The 25976-nt window shown below is 41.2% G+C and overlaps 1 protein-coding gene across 1 annotated transcript in view; it reads right to left on the bottom strand.

Annotated features, from left to right (window-relative positions):
* Positions 1–209: 209 nt before the first annotated feature.
* The window catches only part of SLC37A1 (solute carrier family 37 (glucose-6-phosphate transporter), member 1), a 30724-nt gene continuing 4957 nt past the window's right edge, over positions 210–25976 (bottom strand). The window contains exons 5-18 of the mRNA XM_010154868.1: positions 25258–25393; positions 23292–23368; positions 21307–21473; positions 20522–20559; positions 14838–14921; positions 11349–11480; positions 9695–9785; positions 8201–8263; positions 6573–6658; positions 5890–5938; positions 4987–5060; positions 3418–3496; positions 2767–2864; positions 210–266 (exon numbers count right to left, since the gene is read on the bottom strand). Coding sequence (XP_010153170.1) covers positions 210–266; positions 2767–2864; positions 3418–3496; positions 4987–5060; positions 5890–5938; positions 6573–6658; positions 8201–8263; positions 9695–9785; positions 11349–11480; positions 14838–14921; positions 20522–20559; positions 21307–21473; positions 23292–23368; positions 25258–25393 — 1231 coding nt within the window. The remainder of the gene's footprint in view (positions 267–2766; positions 2865–3417; positions 3497–4986; positions 5061–5889; positions 5939–6572; positions 6659–8200; positions 8264–9694; positions 9786–11348; positions 11481–14837; positions 14922–20521; positions 20560–21306; positions 21474–23291; positions 23369–25257; positions 25394–25976) is intronic.

Below are 25976 nucleotides of genomic sequence, written 5' to 3'. Positions count from 1 at the left end.
GATGCTTCTCAAGACAAGATATTCTAAAAAAAAATGTTCATGATTTGAACATGTCAAAATGAGATTACTCTTTTCAAGCAAAATTAAACCAGACTGAAACGGACATATAGAAACCCTAACATGTCCAGTCTGCATCGAGGTATTACGGGGCAAAGGCATAGTAACGTGTTTCTAAGCTGCTATTAAAGAGCAACAGCCACGCGTCACACTTACAGGGTATGATCTGCGTTACACCGAAGTTCCTTCTGAATCAGACGGAGTAAGAACTGGAAAAACAGTCACAGTATCTGTGTTAGTATCTATACAGATATACAAATAAGCTAAGTTTCAGGATAAGGTGTACAATGTTATTCAAAGCATTTCTCATTTGAAACATTATCCTGTAATGCTGAATTCAGTAAAAAAATAAATCAATAGATTTGCAGCTTCTCAGCCAAAGTTTGGAAAAGGAGTTTTCCCAATGACTAGGCAAGAGGAAAACAATTTCCCTTTCGCAACCGAGAGATCCATTTCTTCATAAAACCTAGAATGACTTTCCAAAGTTAACTTTCCCAGCAGATGTGTAAAGAAACCAGCAGAGGGAACCCAAGTCTTCAAGAAAACATGGCAGAAAGAAATTTTGGAGCATAAATACATGCTCCAATTACATTCTCCATATTCCAGCTGCTATTCTGAAAAACAGCACTGTGTGAGTAAAAAGCTTTAACTGCACCGTCAGCCGAGGTGAGTGAAGTCAGTCATGCTAACTGGTGCGTGCAGCATCAGGACTTCCAAGGGCAGTTTAAAAGGTGCACTAAGTACCCAAGAAAGTGATTTTACAAATAAAACTGGGTCATTTCCACATATATTAGAAGACAGAACTAGAACTTCCAGGGTTCCCCACTATCTCTTATCCTCACCCACTGTTACAAATGGAAGTTTCCTCGCTATTGTAATTATTGGTGGTTTTAGAAGCTAAAACTAACATTTCAGAGGGATATGAGTGGTTGGGTGTGACAGAACTGAAGACCACAAAGAAGCGAAAGCCCCTCCAGATTATCTTCGAAGAAATAACAGTTGAACAAGGCACCAAAATGCTGTAATGCAAAGAATAGGAAAAGCAGAACAGGAGTAACACACCCTAGGATTTATTACAATAGAGCTTTATAGAGGCATTTTAACTGATGCTGCAAATAAACCTGGCATTTTTTTTTAATTTGGTTTTAATAACTATAAAAGGAAAAAAACTTTAAGTCTACTTGGGGAAACTACAACAATCTCGCAAACCTCACTCTGCACATGGAATAATTAATGCTGAAAACAGCACAAATCAGGACTTACAGAGCTGCTGACCACCAATGGGAACATACTTCCACTATTAACTAGCTTACCTTATTTACTTAATTCCCAGAGATTTCACATCTTAAATGTGGAAAAATTTACTTTAAAACTTTGGGTTTAACTTGAATTCAGGAAAAAAGCCTCAACCATAGCTCAAAGCAAGACTTTCTGCTTTTCTTGTGTCAGTGAAGAGTGGTCTGGCACACTCGGCATGAGCTCCTCTGCAGAAGCATAGGTCTCAGTGCAGTACCACGCAGGCACAGGGTTTCATCTGGGCGCAGCCAGTACGGACGAAGGGGTATTTCTGGGTGTTTCACAGTCACCCTGCCCTTTCATGAGCACTTCTACCCAGGACTTCAAAAGGCAAGGGTAAGCAGGTGATGCTCCAGGGCACCTCTGCAGTGGTCACAGCAGCATTCGGCTCTGCTGCAGAACAAAGCTGGTGCAGGCGCCTGCCAGGGAAACCTGTGGCAATCGCAAAAATGTGACCTACAGGCTAACCTACAGGTGGGTGCAGCAAGACTGACTCCAAAGATACAGCACAGCTCACCTTGCCTCATCCTGTGTCTTCTTCGGTCTTTAAAAGCAAAGCAGGGCAAGTCAGAAGCGAGGAAAAACCCCACAACCCTTTTCAGATCTTCCTATCCACGATACAGGATCTCAAACAGGAGAGAAAAGGAAAACGAATGTGCTTCGTGCCGAGCCACCATGTGTGTTGCACTCCTTCTCCCTAAATATCTGCTCCTGGTTACTGTCAAAACTTCGGATGCCAGTTTTTCATCTAACCTAGTGCAGCAGTTGTAGGGCCCATCTGGAGAACGTGATGTATGAACTTTCAACAGCTTTGTTATCGCACTGATTTTGGTGATACAGCAATGCAGCGAAACATTTGTTACCACTTCGCTAATCCGGCTTTAAAGAAAACAGCAGTAATTCTTCTGTGGGTGGAATCCGAGGCATTTCCTAGGCCTGCATTTTCATCTAACCTAGTGCAGCAGTTGTAGGGCCCATCTGGAGAACGTGATGTATGAACTTTCAACAGCTTTGTTATCGCACTGATTTTGGTGATACAGCAATGCAGCGAAACATTTGTTACCACTTCGCTAATCCGGCTTTAAAGAAAACAGCAGTAATTCTTCTGTGGGTGGAATCCGAGGCATTTCCTAGGCCTGCATACGAAGGTTTACTTAGAATTATGCCTGTCTGTAATCTGCTCAGCCAGCAGTTAACAGATGTGTATTTGCTCAGGAACTTATCTGTGCTTGTGATTAAAAATTAGACGAGAATTTCAAAATGAGCAAATTTGCTCTTTAGTTGAAAACTTCTTACACCAACTGAAAGGTTCTCACAAGACGGAGTCTTGAAATTGCAGAAGGAAAATTTGCATTTTAAGACAGCTGCGCGCGAAAGAAATACGTTGCAACCAAACAGTATTTTTAGACTTACTAGCAAGGCACACGCATCTGCCACCATGAGCATGTAAAACACGTTGTTCCACCCAGATGGGGAAATAAGGCCAGCTAAGAGAGGCCCCAGAGCCGCACCTGAAATACAGTATCGATATCGTCAGAATGATGCAACGTAAGATTGCTGAAAGACAGTTATTCCGAGTTAGAATGTACATTTCTCCATCTAGTTAACTCAGTATTACCTTATGTATTAAAAAGTCTCAGGCAGTGCAAAACGTTATTGGTAACGGGAATGCCAGTGGGAAATCTAGCGCAGGGGAAGCTGGAAGACTAGAAGTTTGAGAAATCCCTGCCTTTGGCTCAACAAAATGCCCACCCAGTATTAAGCTGAATCCTACTCCATTTTCCCTTCTACATACCCATGCGGAGGGCATGAATAAGATATCCCTGGTCTCAGAAACAGCCCAACGGCATCTACTTTTGCTGTCGGTGCCCAGTATCAGTCTGCCCCTCCATCTCCCTGGTGTAGGACCACTAAAGAGGTTTAAGACTAAGTTTGCTCTACTCCCCACTTCTAAAGCTGTACCGAGTCCTGGCAAAATGTGAGCTGGAGAGAGACTCATTTCTCCAAGATCCTTTGTTTTAATGTAGTACATCTAAGGCAGGCTACCTTACAGCTCTGGCTTACCTACAGATCCTGTTCCGTCGATGATCGCTGTCACTGTGGACAAGGCTCTTGCATTCCCTTTCAGGCTTTTATGGGTACCCTAAAGGGACAAAGACTGCTTAGACCCACCCTGAGCTGAACTCCAAAAAAGCCCTTACAACATCATCTTGTTCACACCCCTCCACATTAAATGTACATTGCGAAGATGCCTTCAATATCCTAGCTCAGACCCTTTTATCACCACTTAAAGAAGCCTTCAACCTGTTGCCTACAGCATTCTCCTTTATTAAATCATACTATTTAAACCACAGGAGCCAAGCAGCTTTCTGTTCTGCAAATTGTGGATTCAAGCAACAGGGACGGCACTTGAGCTTTGCATTATGCTGCAAGGCTGTTTCCACAGCCCCCTTTTCCCCTACTAATACAGCAAAGCTCTGCAGAACAAAAGAAAAAAAGATCACTGCTGTGACAGGAATACTAGCGTATCAGAATTATGGATATATATTGAAATGCTAATTCAGGGAATTCTTGAGCCAGAATAAGCTGTTCAGTCCCAAGTTTAGAAGCCAGGTCTTCAGAACAAAACAACTGATAAAGGGAGGGACTTAGTAGAAAGTCAGAAAACCTGAATAGTTCAGTGAACTGCTAAGACAGACAGTCCTTTATCTCCAGTACACCGAGAAGAATCCAGTCAGGTAATTTGAGATTTACATTTGCTTGTGTCAGATGTTTGCTGACATCCTAGGATCTGGCTGGCAGTTTCAACCCTCTTCCCAAAGGCCAGGTAGAGATCTTGGGATGTCAGGCCCCACTTTCTAGCTAGCAGCCCCTTCAACAAGGCCAAGGCTAAAATGGACAATGCATGGTGGCCTTCTTCGTCTTGCCAAGACCTCCGGGCCAAGGACAGGGCTCCAGAGGACGTTTGGAGATTTCTGTCCTGCTCCTTTTCATACACTTAGAGCATTTGTTGTTAGAGAAGTTTTGCTTCTTACTTGATGCCTTAAGGAATGAGGACCTTTGAAAGTACCTTCCAAAGCCTAGTTAATGAAAGGTACCAGGACAATGTTTCCACATGGCATTTGTGACTCACCATCCTGATCCAGATGGAAGTGCCGGCAACCAGAGTGACAGCACAAAAAAAGGGCAGAGGGTAACATGGACAAAAGTAAGGGTATGTGCCATGTATAGCTTGCTGAACTCATGGGAATTAAGTCTCCAGCTTCTCTATCACACAGGCACAGCCCTTCCCCTCATTTAAAGATGCAAAGTATAAAAGGGGAGAAGGTACCTGTGCAAAGGCTTGACCTTACATGCGGCCTTCACATTCACTTTGGGCTGTCATCTACAGGATCTGGGCTGCCTTGTTGGTAGGCAAAATTAATTTAGAAGCTTCTCACAAGAAAAACACTCACTTGTACTAATACATGAACTCTAAAACAATCTCAGTGGCAGAGTTCAGTCCTGACTATCCAGCTCCTTATTCCTTGTGCTTTGGGACAATGCAGCCCTTCCACTGACGACCCTGATGAAGTCACAGGTGTCTCTAGGCCAAAGCTGCTACACTTGAAGGAGAGGGGAAGCCAAACTCACCAAGTCGGCAGAGACAGCAGTGGTGATCAGTGCGTATGGGCCATTCACCAGTGCCCCACTGATAAGCAGCATCACTGTGGCGAGTTGGACAAAAATGGAAAATGTGAGTTGCCTGAAAGACTGTTAACTGTAATAGGAGACATCATAGCCTGTGGTTCTCAAACAGTTTAATCCTTCCCTGGCTCCCCTGACCCTATTACAGAATTGGGAAAGGAAGAAAAGCAACATACATTCCTATCTCCTTTCAATGTTTACTCCATGATGTGAATTCGCAAATGTAACAGGGGCTGAGTCAAAAGGCATTTCCCAGGGCCTTTATTGATCCTGATAGGTCAGAGAAAGGAGAAAACCTGGGTCAACTGACCTTAAGAGCAGGGGATGCTCACAGGATCCACCCATAAGCCCCATCTCTGCTCGTACAGCACCAAGCACCAGAGGGCCCTAAAACTTAACGAGGCCTTTTGGCAGGTGAAACACTACTGTCAGCACTCGTGTATCAGCTTCTGTTTTGAGGGAACAGACAGAAAGCCAGAAGTGAATTCAGCCTATAGGTTAAGTTAATGTAGCTGTCAGAAGTACTTCAAGTAGTCTTTAAACACCTCTGACATTTGCCATAGGGAATATAATAAAGCCTGTGCTGACACAAGCAGCTCCAGGAAGAAGACTAAGGGTATTAACCAAATCACTGTTCTCCTGCCACCCTATACTCATGTCCTCGTCCCACCTTCCTGAGCCTGTAAAAAGCCTGCAAGACAAAGTCTAGTGAATTTGATTCCATACTTCCTCCTCTCAGGGAAAATATAAAATTAAAAAAAAATTATTAAAAAAAAGGAAAGAGCAGCAAAGGTTCATAAATGGAAAGTTCACTGAAAGCCAGTCAGAAAATAATGTAAAACTACTCACCTACAGTAGCCTCAAGGCCCATTTTACTGATTGCAGAGAACATGTACAACTTTAAAGATAAAAACACAAACATGCAGAACACCAACATATAGACTAATCCTAGGTTCCCCATTTTCCCCATGTTAACTACAAAGTATCTCAGCTGGCATCATGTGAAAGCTAGTTCTAGTTTTCACTAAACTCTTTTAGACCACAGCAGAATGATTGTTTCATTGGATAGAGGAGGGAGATAAGGGTATTGGGAACAGGCTCCTGTTCAGAAGAAAGGGCTGTGTTATGAGACCACTCAAATCACCAGCTCTAAACACAGCACAGACTAACATTCACAAAAGAATCAAAGAAAAAAGGCATCTGGTATGTCCAACTGTCAGTTTTCCAACAGTCAAAATACTGACATTTTTAGCCTTTGGGTAGCTAAAATTCTGGCTAAGAACTGAACATTGAGTTTTCCAAGAGAGTGATAAACTTTCCATATAAACCCACAAGCAGCAATACATTAGACTTGTTTGCTTGTTTAGTAAAGGCAGCCCCAATGCCTATACTTGCTCACAAGCTCAACTCCTCATGCCAGCTTTTAACCTGGCCTGAACTCTTTCTATCCAAGTTAGAAGATGCTGTCTGCAGGACTGGCCGACGAATGCTGTTGAAGTCTCAAGCCACAGCCATAAGGGGCAAACTCTTACCGTGGGTGCTGCAAGCAATAACATCATTCCGCAAGTCGATGCCCTCTTCTCCAGCCTGTCCGAAATCAGGCCTGCCAAAATTCCCCCTGAAAGAAGAGATAAGTGTGTGAGGAAAACACTTTGTGCATGCTTTACACAAAAGACAACAGTTATACTTAATGAAACCCAACCCGGATTAAAAGAATAGGATACAACTTCTAATATACAGTTATCCAAGATGACAGGGGTGGAGGCAAAATAGAAATAGAAGAAATATTCAGAAATCATTGTTCTGTTGCTGTTGAAGGCCAAAAGCCTTTCTGCCAGGTGCCATATGGCCTCACGGCTGGCATTCTGCAATCCAGCTGTTCCCTGCTACTCACTGGTCTCTGAACTCCTTACATGCATCAGTAAACCTGGTTCTCGACTGCTCTGTCCATGTCGCACTGCAACCAGGGGAAGTGAGCTATTTTAGGTCTTGGGGCAAATGAAATACTTTGTTTTCTCTCCATGTAGTCTCTCCAGCCTCCTTCATTTTCCCGACTTCTTGTGTTTGTCAATGACTGTACGCAGAAGTACTAATCAGAGCGTGTTGCGGGAGGGGGCTGGAAGGCCTGAGGGAAGTAGCTGCCAAAATGATATAAAGGGAACTTGGTACAACATGGAGCAGGAAAGGAAGTTCTCAGAATTCTCCAGATTCCTAAATATTGCTGAGCCTGCCTCTTCCTTCCCAGCTGCCCATCTCCAAAGTGCTCACATCCCACTGGAATTTAAATGTAAATGCCAAAGGTCCAAGTAGCACTGGCACATTAAGCTTGTATTCACAGCGGAGTAAGATGCTGCTGAAAGAAGTCACAGACATCCCCAAGGTGCTGCTGACTGCTTCTAGCTATCCAGGATTAAATAATCAGTGAGAAATGGTAGAAGTCGCATCCATCACAAGTCTAGAACTGCAACACACCTTGACACCTGCACCTTGAACTACTAGGGTCCACGCAGCTCTTGATCTAGTGAAACGTCAGCATCATGAGCAGCATCTTCCAGTAGACTGATACAGGGCTTATTGCCGTGGGGGGCACACGTCATAAATCAGCCGGGCATTAAGATGATGGTGATGTTTTATTGTGAGCTATACTGTCTGCACCGTCATAAATTTTAATTATTCAGTGGTCACCTCAAAAATTAAAGGAATAGTTTCATCCTTATTGTTACTACAATCTTCCAATTTCATCATGTACAGTTATATAAGGCATCAAGAAAGAGAAAAAACAACCGTAGCCATTCATCTCCGTGCCCACAAAAAGCACAGATCTGTACAAGCTGGGCTAGTTCTATGTTAGAGTAACAAAAGGAAGGTATTTTGAATGTTGGCGTGAGCAAGACTCATGGACCAGAGCTCATGGAGCTAAAAGACTCCATAATATTTGGCTCTTACAGTCTGTACCGGACAATATCACTGGCCCTGTGAGTTGTTCAATTTAAAGGTATTTTGCTAGGCTTTCAACAGCCAACCCAGCCCTTAACTTAGTACCTTCACAGCCACTCTTCTTCAGTGGACATAAGGATTAATAATATACGTAAGCTGTGCGTACCACAGCTTTTCCTGAACTGGTTTGATTAAGGATGAAATATTAATATATAAAACTTACCAAAGATCCCACCCACATCAAACAGTGTGGAAAGGTCCCCAGCTCTTTTGGCATCAAGATGCTCTAGTGACAGAAGAAAAACATTTGCCTCATTTCCAGACTACAAAACATAAAAATCTCAACACAGTCTCGTCATGCTGAAAGGCTTCTCACAGCAGTATTGTTTGTTCACAGGGACAAGCTACCACAAGCTGTCACTGTATATGGGAAATAAGAATGGATCATAACTGGGTATTCAGGGGTACAGTCTTGAATGCAATTACACTCATGGCACTTTCACTATAGATACAGAACAAGTGATAGAGCTGTTGTTAAAGTCTGGACCAACAATATTCTCATTTGTGAATAGTCACAGATTCATTAACAGTTAACAAATGCTTGTGAGGCTCTTTGCTGTAAGAGCATGACTCCTGTACATTTGGATCACTTACAGAGCCTCATCCTGGAGGCCTTCATCACATGACCAGTAATATTCATCATTAAATTACCTCTGGCAACTCTGCCTGGCACAACTTGCACCGTGATGTTTTCAGGGACTATGAGGAGACGGTGCTTTCCTTAACTCCACTGTTGGCACACACTTACATATTAATGTAGTTACTGATGAGCTATGAGGTCAGATTTCCAAAGCATGCCTGGAAGTTGGGCAACCCAGTCCTGTTAAGCGTAAAGTTTCAAAAGGAGCTGAATTTCTAACTCCCTCTGGTATTTTTTTTTTTGAAGTCTATGAAACATCTGAAAGAGCAGTACATGCTAAAACAGTGGGGCCAGTGGCACTACCACAACCTCACTGATACCTGCCACAGCACTGGCAGCAGTACAATGGTAAATATCATTAACCTTTCTATTAAAAGCCCACTGCTTTCAAGGAACCAGTCCTGCAGGAGCACTGGTTATTTGGAGTCCACACACAACAGCCTGCAGCTATAAGATTTTGAGCTATGTGTGTTTTCATAGGGAGTTCAACCTGTCTCCCTCTGACTGTTGTTACTGCCATACTTGTCCAGCACAGCTTTTGTTGTTAGCTGGGGGTTTAGAGGTCACACCATGGCTCACAAGAAAGTTAATTTCTCCGGCTAGGGAGAAGTCCTTTCTCCGCACTCTACAACAAAAAAAGCAGTGCTGAACAGATAAAGAAGCTCAGTGAGATTTTTTTGTATATGTTTTAATAAGGCACTTCAATCATGTAAAAACATTAATTAGAAAGTAAACCTTTCCGATTGGTTTGCAAGAGCCAGAGACACAGTGTTGATGCTTGGAATTGTTGAAGAGAAGCCAGATTCCTTTTCTGTTCGTTTGTTCTGAAAACGACCCCTCATAACACTGAATTCGTAAAACTGGGAAATATGCTCATTGGTGACTTACAACTCTCTTGCTACTGTAGCAAAGACAGCTTATTTCAGAAGCGGTATGTTTATTTTCATATTTATTTCAAGCTCCTATTTGCAGGCACTTTGTAGTCAGAATTCTGTATACCCTTAATGTGATACTTACCTACATTTGTGATATAGAGGGGAAGCCAGAACAGGAAAGTATAGCTCACCAGCTTTGCAAACAGGAGACAAAGGGAGAACTCTATGACTCCCTGAGAGAATACAGAGAATAGGAAGTCAGTATCTTGGTCCAGGCTGCTATTTACTTTCACAGACCGTTATGAGAATGGTTTCTAAGAAGCATGAAGTCTTTTCTTTTTCTCTCAAGAATTCCCAAGAAGCATTCTTCACCTGAGAGCACAAAGCTTACAACCAGAGGAGACTGTGGTATTTTACTTACATGTTTTCTCTTAATTGTACTGAATTGACTGAAAAGGGAAGACTAAAACAAACAGGAAGGATTCAATACCATCTGGGACACCTGCATCATTTATTTTCCTCATGCAAAGAGTTTTTATATAGGATTATAGCCTATTTGGACTGTATTCCACAGAAACTGGCATATTTTTGTGTTCTTTAGACCCATCTGAGGGAAAGCTCTAAGAATTCTCTCTTATTGTTTAACTCTTGACAAAAAGCCAATCAGCCAGTATGACACAGTTCAAACTAATATATGGTAAAAGCACACTACAGACAGGCCACATGACTATTTAAAATACTAATTTGTTCCATCCTCTTTTCTGCTGGGTATATATGAAAAGTATACGTACTGCACAGAGCTACAAACTGCCAAACTAACCTACCTTCACTCCTCTCACCATCTGATACATTTTTGTTCAAAAGCAGATTTCTTAAATCCCTGGTATGAAGTGCTGCAGTTATCAGCCAACACACACAGAGCTTGCCTTATGTCACATCCAGCTGTGACCCTTCCCAACAACAGGCAGGAAAAACACCACAGACATTCCAGGTGGCAACAGCAATTTTTCTACCCATTACTTCCACTTTGCCACAGGAAAAACAGTTGAGGCAGAGGACTGGACTGGACGAGAAGATGCAGGAATACAGCAGATTGGAGAGGAAATCTCCAGCACCAACCTTTGCACCTGGTCCAAATCAATCTGCATCTAATCCTACTCCTGGGATCTACAGAAGCTGCTAGGCTTTAAGCTGAGAGGACAATCACAGGTGATAGTCCCCAGCCTAAAGGAAACTTCCTTTCCTTTTACCAGCAGTCAGAATGTTTGGGCTGTCTGAAACTTGTCAATATAAACCATACAAGAGATTTTAGAATCAAAGGTTTTTAAAAAACCAATGTTGAGGAGTGTAACATGGAAGCCATGGAAGGAAGTTCTGACGCAGAGAAGTGCTTATAGACTCAGCCTGCTATTTCATCCTTAATACCCATGTGTCATTAACTAAGACCAAGGAACTTTAACATTGTAGTCTGATCTCATATCACTTATAATGAGGTTAAAAAACAAACAAAAAAGCAATCTATGTGGGTACTGAAGGCTAGATGCTTGTAGTTTCTAAGATGCAACCCATGAGCTTATGCCATCTGCTTACTGGGCAAGAGTGTGCTCTTGAGCTGATTTTCACTTCTCCTCTGTGAGGGGCACACCTAGTCTTGTGTACCAGAATCTGCTTTAGCCTACACACACCAACTGTGGCAAACCACAGTTGCCAATCAAAGCCTGCAATGCAAAGTTAAGTGTCATCTACCACTCATCTAGAACTTCATGGAAATAGGAATTCTGAGCACATGTACTCACAGGTATTCGCAAGGCCCCGAGGAAGCTGATAGCTGATGTCCCATGTCTCCCTTCCCCAGGGACCACCGTGCTGGAGTTCAGTGACACGCTGCAATTTTCGCTGTCAATAAGCAAGTGCTGCATCTCTGGATCCTGCTATTTTTCCCAGGAACACCGTATGAGAGACAAAGGAACAGTGCATCAAAATACGTATCAAGGAATCAAATAATTCCAAAATATTAAAAAAAAAAAAAAATCTCATCACGGAAAGTTATAGCTTTTAAAAATTTCCTGATTTGGATATACAGAGGATATGGAGAGTATAGAGTATATTCAGAGTACCTGGTGGAACAAACTGGTGGTTTATGTCTGAGTGCATATATTCCATTAGGGAATCAAGTTTCTGTTCTACAGTGGCACAATTTCAAGTTGCAAAAACCAACTTTTAGAGTACAGTTTAATGGAACAAAACAATGCCCAGTCTTCCCTTACCCCACTACTTAAATGTGGTCTAATTAAAACTGATAATCTACTGCGTACTACAACACATTTCTGCATAAAAGCATGTATTATCTTCCTGCTGTACAAATATTAACCCCGTTTTTCAGACTCTAACATCATCTTATTCACCAATATAAATGCAGGCCATCTTTCCGATTGAATTATGGATACTGAGTGCTTTATGTTAAGCAATCACTTATTTTTTCACATCTGTTTCATTTGAGCATGGTAATTCAGAGATTATAAAAGCCTGGAGTTTACCAACATTACCTAAGTTGTGAATTCTGAGTTCTTTACTAGCACTGGGAAGGGTTTTACTCTAATACTGGCTTCTAAGAACAGTTGTGGAGCAAGTTATCACTCAACAAGATGCAACCATCCCAGTCCAGCCATGAGGATATCTCGTTATATTTATCCATCCCCCACAGTGGAGCGAGCTCTCGGAATAGAATTGGAAATTTACATCTTACAGCTGTACGTAGAAAAAGAAATTTCAGGTAAAAATAGTCCCCAGTACTTCCTCTGTACCTCAGAAAAAGTGACAGGACGTACCAATCCTCACATTCACCTCCTCGCTGAGCTTACCTAGTTGTGTACTTTTACCAGCTACGAATGTGTTCTACATAGAGCCTTCTTTCCCCTAATTCTTGTGCATTTGAATAAAGCCTTAGTGAAGAATTAAGCCTCAAATATGTATTAGGCTGTAGGTTAGTAAGGATAAAATGGCAGGCCATTCCATTTCCAATAGTTATTACAAAGATGAAAACTTCCTGATTAATATTTGGTAAGCTGATGGAGGAAGAAAAAAAAAAATAAAGTGCTGGAAAAATTGAATTTTGTTATTTTACACTCAGTGATTCTAAATAAATCCTGTTTTTAAAGAACTTCCTTTAGGAGAAGGCACTAGGGAACCATCTGGGCACCTGAGTCCAGACACTTAGCATAATTTTAGAAGCTATCATGCAGCATCTAAAATGTTTGTACGGGATTGGAAGACAGGATGCAGGATTCGCAGGAGACCCTGCACCCTGGATGAAGCATTAACTGGAAGACAGGAAAAACATCTAGGGCTCTCTGACACAGCACTGTAAACCTATAGTATGGCACACGAGTCACTCCATCATCATCATAAGTATATATCTTCTGAATTACTGAAGCAACTTCAAAACTTGAACCATTTTAACAATAGCAAGTAAACCCATCAGCTATTAACACTTTAAAAAAGGGAAAGGGAAGGAAAGAGGCAAGGCAAAAAAGTAGGGCTTAAGCAGTGAAGCTCCCCACTGGATTCAACGGAAGACACTTATAGATTGTGTCTTAAGTATCTCTTGCCCAGCCTGCACAGCAAACTTAGCCAGGCTGCTCCGAGGTAACGCTGCTCCTTTCTCAGACAGGTAGCCCTAAGCCTGCTTAAGAAGAGTGGGTTAAATACTGAAGTGACCAAAGCCCAAGGAAGTTATTTAGCAACTCATGCTGGAAAGTTCTGTTGACAATATGGGATTTTTATGCTGTGCGTAGCTAAATAATAAATAAAAGCAGCAGTTCGTGCTTGGCAGAGATCACGTTGTTTAGCCTTGCCAGGTTGTCAGAGTGTGATTAAGCATATGGCACACTCTCCATCTCTGGGGAAGGATTCATTATCCCTCAATTCTGTGTAATTTTTAAAGAGGCCAACCTGACATAAGCCGTAATGAACACACAGAGGTATTCAGGCCACGCAGCCAAAACCCCATTCTCCTTTCAGTCACTGCCTATCCTGAATATTTGCTTTCTTTTTACAGTAACTGAAGAGGTCAGTGAAAAATCAGTAAAAGCTCCCATTTCAGTGTGCTTGGAGGAGACGGGCTCCTAAACGCACAACGTCTCTTGTTTGTAGAGGCACAAATCTGACTGCGATCATCGGCTCAGCAGAACAGTAACACGACCACTGCAAAAAGGAAAGGTGCTCAACGCCGCTTCGACCGGAAAAAGATGATCTTCTGTCACGGGCAGAAATTCAGGGGGTCCCAAACAGTGACAAACAAAGATTTTTTTAATCTTCTATGAATTTCTTTTTAAACCTCGTTAGGACTCCATATTAACAAACATATAACACAGCTGGCAGGGTGGAAGCAAACCCAACCAAACAGAATATTGACAGGATTGGCAGCAAGTGCCCTCGTGCTTTGCTGTCCCTGTTGTCCTGCTCAGCGTGAGAGGGGGTACGTTTTCCATGCCCACTTGCTACGCCCCTGGACTGATCAGAATGATGAGTAAAGTGTTTTCTTAGCAGAAATTTCAGAAGCTTCTTATCAACACAGATTATTATATCAGGTAAAAGATGATTATTACACTACGGGCAAAGGATGAAAAGAACAGGAGTTTTCTATTTTCCTGTAAAAGGCTGAAAGCAGTTATAAAAGAAAAGGTTATCCTCTCAGGATGTGATGTGCCAAGTGTACTGAATGCAAATACAAAATTTCAAATGGAAATTTTCAGTTAATGTCCATCACATGATAAAATGTCTTTTTCCTCACAAAAGGGCAAATCCAGAATTCAGTTTCTAGTGAGAATTACCAGCACTTACGCTGCAAGTTTTAAGCAAGATTTCTGTGAATAATTGCTCATATTTAGAACTCTGTCTCCATGAATAATCCTGTAAGTACATACATTGAAAAGGGAGAGAAGTGAGACTGTAAGGATGAGACAAACACAACATAAGGAGTTTAAAGATTTCAAAAGGGCTATCTTTAAAATATTCTGCCATGCCTTACTTTTGCTGCAATTGTATGAAGATAACAAGATAAGACCAACCAAGATACGCATGTTATCTTATTCAGTTTGATTTGCAGTATTTTAGATAATGCTTAGTTCCCTCGTCTGAAGTTACATTTGTGTATGAAGATGGAAGTAGATTTCAGCATCATAAAAGGGAGATCAATCTTTACCAAGAGTAAATCTACTGTAAATATTCCATGCGAGCTTTATGAAGAATTCTCCACTACTATACAACAACATGTTATCTTTTACCTGAGGTTTGCTGGTTTCCTTAGCATTTAAGGTTGGCATCTGGACTCTGAATCGAGATGTACCATTCAGGAAGGTTTTAGAAGTCTGGGGGGAAAATAAAAAAAAATCCTGTACTTTTGTTGCTTGGTTTTTTTTTTTGAAGGATTACATTGGTGTTAATCATTTCTCTGCAACAAAAGGCTTTGTGCACTGTAACAAAAACATAACCCCAAATGGAGATCCTTTAATATCATGAGCGGGTGTCTTGGTTTTTTAAAGTTCTTATGCAGACCTATGGCAATGTACATAAAATGCAATCACAAATTTATTTGAAGGCTACATTCATACTGGTTTTTTTTTTTATAGAAGCAGCATACTGAATTCAGAGCAGTCATGCCATTAACTTTAGCTGCTTTTTCCTCTACTGAACTTTCACTGACATTGCAAACTCAGTTTTTTCTCATAAGCAGATGATCCTCGTAGCAACTACAGAAGTTAATTTGTTTCAGGAAAACACTGATTCTTCATTTCACTATCCCTTTAAGATACAAATTTATCCCTTTACTTATGTTCACTATATTCTTCCAACCCAGAAATGGACTGTGCTCTTATGGGAAGGAGAGTTAATGAAGAGTCTGAGCACCTCCAGCATGCTCAGCACAGAAACCAAGGCAACAAGCTATATTTTAGACCCCAGAAGGACCTGATTTTTATAGTTACTTATTAACAAGTGCATCAGTATACCAGTTTACACCAAAATTGCACTGCTTGGGAAACATAATTCTGAGGTTCTTGGTCTAAAAAGATTTAACAGGGACATTAAAGTTTGTCTGCTGAATTAAATATACGGCCTCAAAGCAGGTTTGGAGGCAGGTATGGACAACCTATTACTAAGGCCACAAGAGGCACTGTGCGTTCCTTGCTGATGTTTGTTTAAGTGTCTAATCACACTCTGGATGCCCAAACCCACCACCACAAATAAAAAGAAAGAATGCTTATCCTAGCTAAACATTTTAATTCAAAATGAATCACTAAGTAATTCTTCCCCAACAAAAAATACAAGATATGTATTGCAGTATTCTTTAGACAAATTGCCATTCATCAGCCAAATCCTCCTAAAGCAGCAAAAAACCTCTGAGGATATTCTGCTGCTCAATGCAGAGCTGAGGCACAAGCAGTCTTGCGCATGCATTCCCCAAAATAAACAAACAGCACTCAAACCCACAGGGTCTAATAAACCAGATTTTAAAGTTTTATCTTGCAGAAAATTAGGCTCTTGTCAAAAAAGTGATTTATAACCATCTGTAAGGAAGAAAATCCATTATCTAGAGACAAGTCATCTACATCTTGATTCAGCAGCTCAGCAGAGAAAGAAATGAAAGACTTTTTCATTTGACTGTCAAAAATAAGATTTACTGTGGTAAGGAGGAAACGTCTGGGGGAAAAGACTAGACTGAGAGGCTGCACATTTAATACTTAGACTTCTTTGACCTTTTCAGAAGATAAAAATTGCAGCCTGGTATCTTTTGAATGCATAAGCATTTTGCCACAGGAGTTTGAGAGTGCTAAGTTTCCTGGAAATGCAAAGTCAGGTTAAAGAAAGTTCCTAGAACATAAAGACAGCTCTGTCTGAAAACGCTGCAACTAACACGTTTACCTATGGGAAAAAAACCAAAAACATACAGGGTGAAAAGATGAGAAGCAGTAAACCAGTTCTAAATCATCACATAGAGTAGAGTTAAATCTACTCTAACTTTCATTAGGAAATTGCACCAACGCTTAATAAAGCATGCTGACTTTCTATTTGTGTTTCTCATAGGCCTTTCTGAAAGTCATAGACCAAGCCTTGAACGCTAGCATTTAAAACCACTTCCTTGTACTGAAGTATTTGTTTTGAAGCAAATTTCAGATTCATAAATCAGCGCCAAGGTGAATACAAGCAAACAAAGCGCAGCCCAAGAAATCGCTGAGTACGGAACTGCGCGTTCAAGGCCCTGTGCCTGGCTCTCTGTCTGTGCTTCTGGACAACTCCATGAAGTCAGACTACTCACCACTACAGACTCTGTAGAAATATTGGGCTCGTGATCATGCTGCAAATAAATAGTAGACCAAATTCATCCAAGACAGTGATGTCACAGAGATAAATCTGATCCATAAATTTTGAAGCAAGTCTACCCTAAGTCCTTCCCTCATGCTTTTATTTCAGTTGTGCTTAAATTTAACTGGCCTCATCCTTCCACCACAAGGTTCGGCTTTCAGCACCAGCTGGCAGAGCTGCCTGCACCTAAACAAGAACATCTGTCCAAAGTGACCTACTACGGCCCCTGTGATGAAAGCAAGCGTGCATGTTCCTTCAATGTCTTGGATAAAAATACTTCTATTTGCAAAAGCACACAGGTTGTTCAGGTTGTCACGGAAATGACTGAGCAAAAAAGGACAGCTAGCATTTTATGCCCGCTAGCAAACTCTACCCTTGTACAACACAGCTGATCTTTTCTGTTCCCAGTAATAACAGTCTATCTTAGTACATGAACCTCCTTTGAATTAGCAATCGGTTTTCTTTACAATCAGACATTGTCATTACCGTGTCTGCTTCTGCAGGAGATGTTCTTGAACTTCTATTCTTACCTTATTGATTACTTTAACTTCTAAAACCACCCTCCCCGCAGCAAACAGAAGCTGTGAGCCCTATTCACTAAGGACTTAGAATCCTTTGTACCCTGCAGACCACACAGGTCTGAAGACAGGTATTTGAGCAATTAAAATGGCACGCAGCTTCCAAAGACAATGGCAAATCTTAATCCAAGAAGGGTCCAAGGCGGGTGTAGAAGCACTTTTGTAAACCTCCTACAAGTTTTGCAGATGTGAATATATGGAATAGTGAAGAAAGAAGTGATGCCTTTTGCTCTGGAGAGCAAGGTTTCCAGGGAAACAGAAGGTCAAATCCATCCTAACACAATGAGTCTGTGCCAAAAGCGGTGATCTTGCTGTTGTCCTAGAAAAGATCAGGTCAAATGCTAGCTCTTTTCTGTGACTGTTTTTTTTAGAGTGGTGAATGGAAGGGGGCAAAAAAGCTCCTAAAATACTAATCTTTTGTTAAAATATCATGGCAAGTAGATATTCAATGTCAAATTTTTCCATACCAGCTCCTTGAGACATATGAGCAACACACTGTGCAGAACTCTTTAGTTATGCTTTCCAGTAAAAGTGTATTTGAAACAAATAAACATTTACTTCCACAAAGCTTAACAGCAAATTCTATAAACATTATGTTCTAGTCATCATAAACAGCAGCTGAGATGTTCACAGGAGCATTTCTGAAATACACTAAAGCTAATGAAAACAACGTTAGGAGTCTCTAAGAGTCAGTTGAAATATTCTCAAATGGGACAGAAGTTAGCTTTAAGAAAAGAATTAAATGAAAAACAGAGCATATTGTGAACACATTTTATCTCACAGTAACAAAGAATAGGAGTTAAACAGCCCATTAAAAGTATTCAGAAGCCTTATCCAAAGTACTTCGTATGAGGAGAAAAACACTTACCAACTTGTAAAGAAGAAATAACAGACTAGAAAAAGTTGCCTTCACTTGGGATTCAAGAAGAGGGCACTTAAATGTACAAAGCCATGTATCTGAAACTGTTGGGAGGGGGCGGTAAAAATAAATAGTAACCAACCGTGTATAATCTACCTGAGAGACTTGCAACTAAAAGGTACAGCTCACATATACCTACCCATGCAGACAATCTCTGTGAATAATGCTCTAGCACTGGAAAACATATGTGGGATGCCCTTGGGACCTTCCTCCGACACCTTCCCCAACAGCCCTGATTCACCCTCACACATGGGAAATCTTAAGACCTTCTTTCCATTCTCCCCCTGCTATTTTTCCAAAGGACTAGCTGAAAATGTGGCAGACCTGATTGCCCACAGGTCCCTGAGAGTCAAAGGAGAAAGAGCCTGGAGCAATGCTGCACCAGGTTTTGGTTACAGCAGAGACAAACACGTACCAGAGTCTCTGGGAACACGAAACAGCCATGAACCTGCAAACACACTCCTAAATGGAACTGGGCAACAAACGGTATTTTGTTACAATAGGTTACATGCAGCTGCTCTTCCTAATGCCCTACTTTTTGTTCCCTTTCCTTGCTCTTTATTTTTCTCTCATTCTGTTTGGACTGCCTCCCTCCCTTTGGGTCACAGCTCCACGAGGCAAGAAAGGAATCATCTCCTCACGTAGCAGCCAAAGCTGTCTAAGGCACATCTTCTTGCCACTGACGTGGCTTTCTACACTGCTTAATTTTGAGTACAGAAAATGTCTTTTGAACTTTTGTTTCAAAAGCATGAGGCAAGTATCTTGGTAACAGAGCTTAGCCACTTCCAACCTACTTTAAAAGCAGTGTTTGAACAATCTTATACTAATATTTAAAGAGAAAGCTTTCCTTTTAGAAACAATTTTAAGAATTCTAAGTTTTGCTGCCACAACGGCGCAGAAGAAGCACACGTGTGATGTTCAGCAGCTCAAAGAAAGCATCGACATTTGCACACACACACACTTCAAACCTTCTTCCACAATGCCTGAGGCTGTCCATCTCTGATGCTGTAGTTTCAAACTCTTGTGTCAAGAGAGTTGCATTTTCCCCTATGATCCAGGCAGTATGTGTTCCACAGTTTGTGTGTGGGATAGTCTATTTACAGCTTGGCGAATTTCACTACCTTGCCTAAATTTGAGCCCTTGAAGTCCAAGCTCTCATACAATAGCAAGATCTGCTGCCTTGATGCCAGTAAAACGTCATCAATGAATTCTAAACACTCATTCTATAGTTTAAAAAAAAGTCATCTGTGTATAAACAGCATCTCTGTCCTCATGTATTTCAAAATTTGACAGGCAAACCCTATGCACTTTGATCCTATGTCCAATTTAGACCTACTATGAGCAGGGAGTAGGACCATACAATGTCCAGAGGTCCTGTCCCTTCCAACCTAAATTATTTTGTGATAACACAAAGACTGAAACATTGATTTGTCATGTGACCCATACCACTAAGCACTTCCTCTCTCCTTTTCACAGCTCTTCATTAACATCAGTTTTGGTTAAATAAAGGCCATATTATATCCTGACTAAAGTCACTGTCACAGACTGTTTGCTCCAATCTCTTCACCTCAAGCTTCATATCCATCCCTTGCCTCCTCTTTTCCCTAGCCATACGGTCCTACTGTCCTTCCCTCTATCCAAGGGCACATCCCACCTTCCATCCCCAAGACCACAGATGCATGGTTCATTGATTCTGTGTCAGGAAAAGGGCTGTTCGCTCTTTCTGCAACGCCCGACAGACAGTTCTCAAACAGCGAGACCCTTCACAGGATATGATTGGCAGCTATCTCATAATGCCATACCTAAGCAAAGAAGGCAACAGCAGGAGATAGGTCAAAATGCTCTGAAGATGCCCAGGAAGACTGGAGGAAAGTAAGAAAATTCATAAAAAGATGAACAGTTTTGTAGTAAGATCATCTTTTCCAAAACTTAAGGTAAAACAAACTCATTTACCTCTGGATTCACATTGCTTTTACTGGTTTACCAGTAAAGCACAGAAGACCAATCACTCCCTCACATACAGGGTCATGCAGATTATCCAATTTCTGGAACTATCACAATAAACGTGTATTAGGAGGCAAAAATCAAAATAGAAAAAGCATTCACTTACACTGGATGGCGTGCAGGAGCAACTTATATCTTTCGGATCTGAAATACAATACAGAGCGTAGTTAATAGAGAAAACAAGTAAAAGGAATATGTCTCACAACACCTACCAGTACTGTAATTTACTGGCAATAAACCAACAGGACAGATAAACAGAAGTAGTCCTGGTGGAAGCATGTAACTGTAGCTTTAGAGAAAAAGCAAAGGGTGCTCCATGGTACCCTTCCCACCCTATGAGCACATTAAGTGCTATTCTGGCAGCCCAGCTCATTACAGCATTCTAGTTATATCCGCAGAACTTTTTACTTCCTGAAATAGGACAGGTACAGTAAAACAAGCATTCGTACTAGCATCTCTGAGTCTGTGTAGGGACAAGACAGGCCATTCCTTTTTAACTTCTAACTTAAAGTGACAAGACTTGCTTTATCAGCTGACTCTGTATTTTCACAGCGGAGAATATGGATGGCATGGGCTGAATGGTACCACAGAATATACATCGCAGCCAGGTGGGACATTCTGCTAGGATATACCTGATCCATTTATAAAGACAGGGAACTAATGATAGGGCAGTGGACTGAAGTGTTACTTTCTCAGGTATGCTAGAGACTGAGCAAACAAACTCTTCAGATGTACACGGGTTCTTCTCCACCTAGTGTTCTACGATAAAGTTCTTTTAAGTATTAGTATATCTTGAGGAACATACTTTGCACACGGTCATTGAGCTCAAACAGCTGGCGCTCTTCACCCATAAATGAGCCTTCCACGGTTCTATCCCATTAATGCACTTACGTTCAATAAGGAACAGGAAACAAACAATCCCCATCACAGCAATGATAACGCCAGGCATCACAAAGGAGAGACCCCAGCACGTAGAAACCCAATAAGCAGCAATTAAGGATCCCAAGATATTTCCCACTGAAGTGTGTGAATTCCAGATCCCCATGATCAAACCTCTCCTGCATTAAAAAAAACAAAACAAAACACCAAAACCAACAGAAACATTTCTTATTATTCCAATAATAATTTCCAATTTCTATCCTGAAAAAAAGTGTATAAAAATTACTATTCATTTGTGATATTAGTGACATATTTGCAATCTTATTGTTCTTTAACGGAGCACTCTGTATGCTACCGTCATCTGGCAATTTCAAGGCACCTAAATATTAATAGAAGTGTTCTAAATACTGCTCTGTGCATGCCACACTCATCCCGCGTTTAATGGCACCACTAGGGCTTGCACATTTCTGCATGGTTTCTCTGATAAAAACAGGTATGCTGATGTTGTGTAGCACATGCACAATAAGTCTGATGCTTCTGGGAATCAGGGTACTCCTGCAAACACATTGCACCTACAATCTGACGCTTTCAGGACGTGTTAGACTTGTCATGCAGAAGAAAACAAGCTGTACAGGATAGATAGATCAAACTCAGTATTTTCTGACCACATTCTGGACTTGCTAGGCACTAGTAGAAGATAACGCCTGCACAAGCCTGGATAACAGACACATCAAACTGCTGTCTGCCTGGAAATCCCAGATTAGAACTGCTGTAGATTACCTCCAGCTGAACTAATGTAAACCACAAAAATCCTACCAATTAGCAGGGTTTTTTTCCCCTTGTAAGTCATGGAAAAACTGCCTTGCCCTCAGCAAGGGTTTAGGAGCAACCTAATTTGAACTAAACCAAACCTCTTCCTTTGGCTGAAGACAAGATCTAGGAGATCAGCTCATGTTTCATGGAACTTGTAGCAAAATGAAAAGAAGAACCAGATCACTGGCATTAAAACCAAAGCCCTATCCACCAGTCCACTATGCAGCCTCCTAAAAGTAAAGGCTGGTGCTTTTGCACAAAGCAAAATCTGAATAAATAGATTGGTTTGGCACAGACTTGATGATTTTGTTCAGTATTGTATGACAGTTATTGCTCTCTGCACTTTGTAACATCCACCAAAGAGGCTGGAGGGACTATGGAAAACTAGTTTGAGCCTACATCTTCTTAGCTATCCTGTTAGAAAGCATACACTTAATTTTCCTATGTCCTTCCCTTGAACCGATTGACAGTAATGTTCATCCAACGCTATGTTATCTACAACGGATAGCACCACAGCAGCACTGCTGTACGCTACATGCATCAATCACTATTGAAGCGGATGGATTTAGCATGCAGCTCTTGCAAAATTTATGGAAAAGTCCTGTATGGTATGGCAAAACAAACATTGAGTGATCTCTATGCAGGATTAAAGGAAACAAAAAAAAAAAAGATTTAAAGAAAGGGACAAAAAGAAAGGTTAAATCAAGTTGCCATACATTTGGGGTTTTTTTAATTAATTTTTCAAGTTTCTGTAAGTGTGTTAGAAAAAAGGCATTAGACAAAAACGTACTCTTAGTTACACCCTGACAACTGCTTTGAAACACAAATGAAAACATGGGAAATCCCACACTAAAATGGCATAGCAACAACCTTTATTACAAGTGGGTTTAGACTATTAATATCTGCAAGAATTATTCTTAATTCAACTCTGAAATATTTCATCTGAAAAATTAAACAGACTGAAGAGCTACCACAGAACACACTTTTGACATGAGAATATTTCAAATTGATATATAAACTAATCAGTGTCACGAAGGAAACTCCCCTCAACGATCTACCCGACTGCTTGTTTCATCCCAAAAGAAACCATTGAAACATAAGAAAAATATTTACATTGACTATAATATTACAGCCCAGAATGTACTCATTTGTACTTCCAAAACTTTGGATTACGTATTATTTACCTTCCTTTTCCAAACCAGTTGCCAATACATGTAACGACACTCGGCCAGCCAGTAGTTTGCACCAACCCATTAGCTATCTGAAAGTATATAAAAATAATAATAAACAAACATACCCTGTGATAAGCCTGGTTCCTACACAATGCGAGTGCTGCATTGGGAAAAGGAAGCCTACACAAATGCTTTGAATTTAGAAACTGAGCGGGGGTGTTTGAAAGCATCCTTTTCCAAGATTTAACAAGTTACGATGTTTTGCAGAGATTCTTTCCTCTACCTACATCTCTCCAATCATTTTATGATTTAGAACACATAAGATTGTAATTCACCAAAAATCACACTGCACTAAACTGAAGAGAGAAATGAACTCCCCACACTCAAACAGCAACATAGCACTTAGCTCGAACATACGGCAAAGCATACACTCAAACAGCAACATAGCACTTATCTCAGCTCGAACATACGGCAAAGCACGTCTGCAATCAAATGAGGCAGAAAAAAAGAAATCTTTAGGGGAGACTGCATAACTTTGGACATTAACTTTAAAATGCTTAGCAGACACCCGTGAATAAACTAAGAGGAGAAACTTAACTGATTACATTCAGGCTGAAATAAGAACTACTTCAGCCTCTGTGTTGCAAAATCAAAACCAGAACTCATCTCAACTCTGAAAAAGCTCCCTGCCTAGAATTGCACATCAAAGATCGCAATACAGTAAGTCACATGTACAACGAGCATTTGAACACGCAACAAAACGTCCTCACTCTACCCAACAAAAAACTGGTGGTGGCATGAGACCTTCCCTGGTATTACAGGATTCACTGACCACACAGAATCATAGAATTGTTTTGGTTGGAAAAGACCTTTAAGATCTTCGAGTCCAACTGTTAACCCAGCACTGCCAAGTCTACCCTAAACTATGTCCCTAAGCACCACATCAACTCATTTCTGAAGTATCTCCAGGGATGGTGACTCCACCACCTCCCTGGGCAGCCTGTTCCAAGGCCTGACAGCCCTTTTGGTGAAGAAACTTTCTCTAATATCCCATCTGAACCTCCCCTGGCGCAACTTGAGGCCGTTTCCTATCACTTGTCACTTGGGAGAAGAGACCAACACCCACCTCATTACAGCCTCCTTTCAGGTAACTGTAGAGAGCCATAAGGTCTCCCCTCAGCCTCCTTTTCTCCGAAGTGCAGCACTCGAGGAGACAGTTCACTTAACCCTAAAGGAGCCAGCTCCTGCCTTGGAAACCACATAAGCCAAGGGCGCTGGGGCAGTGACGTGGTTAAACGGATGACTTGGTGAAATGGTTATAAAAGCTTGCAGTTAGTATCGCTGCATGCCAAGTTGCACAATGCCATGCAAACGTGCCAGCGGTGAAAGTGCTACTGCAGGAACACGGAGAAAGCAGCAGTGCAAGGTGCAGACCTGTCCAAATGACTCAGCAGTGCTAACCGCATCCTGGTCCTAACCTAAATTCCATTTCAGCCTGACACCTGATTAGATCTACAAATGCTCTGAAATATCCCACACAATGAATCTCATTACAGAAACTGCCTGTTCTCAGCCACACCAGCATGGGAGACTGTTCATCACTAGCAGCAAAAATGTAATTTTCCTGCAGAGAAAGCCAGGATGTCTCACTCAGGGCTTGGCAGACTGACAAAAGTAAATACATTTGTTTTAAAACTCGCCCACATTTAAGCTTGCAAAGATTTGATCACTGATTTGACAGAGATTGAAACGCTAATTTCAAAGATTTCTTCCACTTAAAAAAAAAAACCCACCCTTTTTCAGAAATAAAACCTGGGGCCATCCACTCCGTCATTTCTGCCTGTCATCAATGACAATGTATGCCAGCATTTACATCCTCCCATCCAACCACTAATCACTCTTTGCAACTGAAAAAACACCCCAGTACAATACTAAACAGCACCACAGAAACTCAGTATCCAAGTAACGTTGTGCCTACCTGGGCCATTATGTAAAACCACAGATTATGTACATTATAGAAATAACCCAATCCAAACATGGCAGTGAAGAGTCCACTAGCAAGCATCCCAACTGTCAGATAATACCGGATAGGTAGCCGTTCTCCTATAATTCCACTTGGAATGTGGAAGGAAATAAGAAGAAAGGCAACAATTAAAAATGAGATCATAAGCCAAGCCTTCACAAATAATATTTTGTGGTGTTTAATTCTGGTTGAGAAGAAACTTTACTGGTGAACTGCTGTTTTCCTTCACAGCAGCAAATGAGCAATTTTTAGCACTTGACGGAAAAAAACAACCCAACAAACATTTCATGTTCACTAATTGCCGAGTGCTGACATCTGCACAAACATCTTTCAGGGAGCTACTCACTTGGAGCACCCTGGAAGTAATTTATTTACACTCATTTCCCAAACGACCCATATGGTGGGACACATCTCCAGCCATTTAAAGTGAGCAATGTCTCCCTTGCTGATGATTCCAGTTATAAAGTTTCTGGTTTTATGCAATAAAAACAGTGTCTCCAAACAGCAGCTAATACTGCATATTCTAAGATGGGTTCAGTATTATTTTTAGCAGGCGTCTGCATCTGTCCTTTGACTATCGAGAAATCCAGGACAATCAGTTTAGCCTACACGTGCAAGTTGGAGATTGATAAAAGTTTGAGGACATATATTCCATACAAAGGGAAGACAGGCTT

The sequence above is a fragment of the Eurypyga helias genome, unplaced genomic scaffold, assembly GCF_000690775.1.
Source record: "Eurypyga helias isolate BGI_N326 unplaced genomic scaffold, ASM69077v1 scaffold14887, whole genome shotgun sequence".
Classification (NCBI taxonomy): Eukaryota; Metazoa; Chordata; class Aves; order Eurypygiformes; family Eurypygidae; genus Eurypyga; species Eurypyga helias.
This window is presented reverse-complemented; position numbering and strand designations above follow the sequence as displayed.